Source organism: Trachymyrmex septentrionalis, unplaced genomic scaffold (assembly GCF_001594115.1).
Source record: "Trachymyrmex septentrionalis isolate Tsep2-gDNA-1 unplaced genomic scaffold, Tsep1.0 scaffold190, whole genome shotgun sequence".
In the NCBI taxonomy this organism is placed as follows: Eukaryota; Metazoa; Arthropoda; class Insecta; order Hymenoptera; family Formicidae; genus Trachymyrmex; species Trachymyrmex septentrionalis.
Genome location: NW_017305072.1, coordinates 310,275 through 314,373, shown reverse-complemented (window position 1 = coordinate 314,373; position 4,099 = coordinate 310,275). Strand labels below are relative to the sequence as shown.

The following is a 4,099-nucleotide window of genomic DNA, read 5'->3' as shown; positions in this document are numbered from 1 at the left end:
TCTCTCTCTCTCTCTCTCTCTCTCTCTCTCTCTCTCTCTCTCCCTGATCTGTGAACGAGGGAACCGAAGGAGAAGCGGTGACGGGGATAACTCTCCTTGCGCAAACCGAGGGGCCCACTCGATGACCCCGTGGAATCCGGAAACTCGCTAAACCGGATCTATTGGTCAGTTTCACGTGTCTTACGAGGTCCCTGGCTTACTCCCGTTCCCTTTTCGCGCTCCTCATCCTTCATTCTCCTTCGGGTCGGCATTGAGCGCCGGTGCATAGCCCGAAGGGCTACAAGCACGGGTTCGCGGCTCACCTGTATATACACCTACCTGCGTACACGTACATACACGTGCTTTTCATTTGGGTCGTGTTCTCTTGAAGAGACCGCTCCGTATTCCTCGTGTATATACGTGAGTCAGTCAATATGCGCAAAGATAAACCGCTATCGACTCAGTGAAAACTGGACACCGCTGTTACACTGTACTGGTGCTCATGAGAATAACAATATGCGAGAGGATGCACTAATTTTAGTTTGAGTATAAAATTGAAAAGATTTTCATAGATAAAATTAAAGTAAGAGACGACATGAAAATAAAAACTCCGTTTCCAAAGATTCTAATTTTATTCTTTTTCTCTCACCACACGCACATTATGAAAAAAAATGACGATACGAAAAGAGGTGGGATAAATTAATTCTGCAATTCTTTCAGACTAAATTTTTACAGATAATTGTTGCCAAACTTATAATTGCAAACAGCAGCATGGACGAATTTTATATTCTAGAAGAAAAACGAGAATTAAACAATTCACTTTTACTCTTGTTTTTGCAAAATTTAAGCGCGCAAAATATTCTAAACGCTTTTCGTTTTTAATACAAACAATTTCGAGAAATAACAAAATATCTTATCTATCCTTTTATTTCCTACTTCAAAAACTGCTAGTCCAACGAGAGAAAAAATGATGACTGTCAACATTATTTCTCAGATATTTTTTTCAGAAATGTGGAAAATAATCAAAGGATGATTATATAATCGATAATCAATAAATAATTAATAAATAAAAATAAATATAGAAGTAATAATTTAATAAGACACAAACATAAGCACTAAATTAAAACAATTAAAAAAACATTTCAAATTTCTCATTAATTATATTATTTTAAAATTTTATTGTCATATATCGGGTAAAGTTATCAAAAGCTATCAATTCAAAAATTCAACATTTCTTCATTTTTTCAGATCATAAGAAATTTATATCGTTCGTTCCATTGTATTATCCAATATTTTTCTATATCGTACTCTATACCGTTTTTCCAGTGTGAGAACGGAAATGACTACATAACGATCACTGCTCCTGTCCGGATGATCCGCTAACAATCTGGCGAATGAAATTGTGCAACGTGCGCTTCACATAGAAATTGCCATGTCGCAAAAACACACCGTGATCGATTGTCGTTAATTAAATAGGGTAGCTGATTTGCGCTGCAAGAGAGCAGTAGTGATAAATAAACTAATCGCGAATCTATTCTGCGCTGCTACCATTTATATCAATTACGTGACGTTTGATCAATTGTCCGTCATGTTCATGTAATTATTCGTAGAAATATACGTAGCACGTATTTTAAAGCAGAAAGAAATAACTTATGTTTGTGAAAATAATGACTGTTTTCTTATAATAATCGCTTTCTTTTTTACAACATGTGTCGAAATTTGATCGCGTATTTTAATGAGAAGCACAAATATTTATAAATGTTGACTTACACAATTTTTTATTCTTGGAAATTATTCATTTATAGAAAGCTATTAAAATAAAATAACAGCCACTTTGTGTTATAAAACTAATAAAAAGAATTGTAAACGGATTGAAATTTCGCCGAAATATTTCTCAAGTATTTGTTACAGTGTTTCGTGTAACGTGAGATTTTACCATATTGCATTCATCATGAATTCAGTGAATTATCGCGATCGATGTTGCGAACATAAAAATGTCTATCGTAAATCTTGGTAGCGAATATCACCGAATAAACTATGAATCTACGATCATTGCGATACACAATATTATGCAATCAATCGAAAATTTATTCACACTTTCGAATCGACGGACGAGATTAAACAGAAAAATATCTTACATATCAAGAAAGTAGCAAAATATGGTCGAAGTATTTTTATATCTCGATAAATATCCTATAAGTGGAAGCCACTCGGTGATCTTTATAATACCAAAGTTTTACAATCTAGAAGTCGCTATTATATATGTATGCATATAGATATCGATGGGATGAGAAAGGGCACATATAACTACATCGTTAATAAAAATAGCATAAAAGAAGACTGCAATAAAAATTTTAATTTTATTGGCCGAGTGACATTCCGTTGCATGATCCTAGTTTGAACTAATACGGTTTAAGAATGTTTAAGAATGTTTTGTCCAATTTTCGTATAAATTATGTGATTTATATATAATATATATATTTTTTTTCTATATCTCGGTTGAGGATAGAGGTTAGCTGCGAATAAATTGAATAAGCAGTCGCGGACAGCCGATTGGAAATGGTCCTCCTGTTTGGGGGGTTGGGCGTGGGTTTGATAGGCTCACACCGTGAAACAACTTTATCTAGAAACAACCAAAGCTCGTCATGGATTCTTCTGGGGTAAAATTTTCCGGAGGTAAACTAGTCCTCCGTTCGGATCTCCGGGTGGGGACTACCTCGGGGAACTCATGTCGCATAAAGTCAAAAAACGGGAGAGATATCAAAGTGGGTACGTGGAACGTCCGAAGTCTTTACAGACCTGGGGCGTTTCAATCGATGGTCGGGGAGGTCGAAAAGTACGGGGTAGAAGTCGTCGCGTTGCAAGAAACAAGATGGGCCGGGGAGGGTTCGCTTAATGCGGGTTCGTACACGCTTCACTATGGAGGGTCGGAGATCCATAGTCTTGGCATCGGTTTTATGATTAATAGGAAAATCTTATCCGCGGTAAAAGACATTAAATTTATAAACGAAAGATTAGGATTGCTCGTTGTGCAGGGCCGATGGTACAAGATCGCGATAATCAACGTACACGCGCCGACGGAAGATAAAGATGGCGAAATTAAAGACGGGTTCTACGAAGAACTCGAACACCTCGTGGATCAATTACCGAACGATTACATGAAAATAGTCGTGGGAGATTTTAACGCGAAAATCGGTAAAGAGGACATTTTTAGACCAACGATCGGGCTCGAAAGTTTGCATGAGGAAAGTAACGATAACGGAGTGAGGGTAATTAACTTTGCGACCGGCAAAAATCTTATCGTCAAAAGCACGTATTTTAAACACAAAAATATCCATAAACAAACTTGGATTTCCCCGGATGGAGGCACGCGTAACCAAATTGATCACGTTCTTGCAGATAAACGGCGTCACACGAACGTACTCGATGTCAGGTCTTATAGGGGGGCGGATTGCGACTCGGATCACCTCTTTGTAATTGCCAAAATCAGGGAACGTCTTTCGCTAAACAAAACTAACGGGCAGTTGTTTGGAACTAAACGTCTAAATGTACAAGGTTTGATCGAGGGAGAAAACGGAATAAAATACGCGGTCGAAGTAACGAATAGACTCGCGGCTTCAAAGGAAATAGATGAATCGGATGATAACACGGTTGATAAACACTGAGAAAACGTACGCGATGCGATAGTAAAATCGGCGGAGGCCACGGTTGGTTTTTGTAAAAGGAACAAAAACAAGCCGTGGTTTGACGAAGAATGCGTAAAAATTGTTAAAGTACGAAACGAAGCGCGTATCACGTGGTTGGCTCAAAATACGAAGGAAACTCGGGATCAGTTTCTTAATATTAGGCAAGAGGCTCATAATATGTTTAAAATTAAGAAGCGTCAATACTTAAAACGTAAAATTGAAGAAATAGATGAAAATTGTAAAAGCAGTAACGTACGAGGCATGTACATGGGGATAAATAATTTTAGAAAGGGATTCCAAGTTAGGACGGAAATGGTGAAGGATGAGAACGGTAATTTAATTACGGATACAACGGCAGTTTTAAACACATGGAAAAATTATTTTGATCGGTTATTGAATGTCGAATCTGAAAACGACCGGGAAATAGAGAATTT

The 4,099-nt window shown here is 37.4% G+C and overlaps 1 protein-coding gene across 1 annotated transcript in view; it reads left to right on the top strand.

Annotated features, from left to right (window-relative positions):
* Window positions 1–3,644, top strand: part of LOC108747044 (craniofacial development protein 2-like) — a 41,153-nt gene extending 37,509 nt beyond the window's left edge. The window contains exon 6 of the mRNA XM_018484275.1: window positions 2,607–3,644. Coding sequence (XP_018339777.1) covers window positions 2,607–3,644 — 1,038 coding nt within the window. The remainder of the gene's footprint in view (window positions 1–2,606) is intronic.
* The last annotated feature ends 455 nt before the right edge of the window (window positions 3,645–4,099 follow it).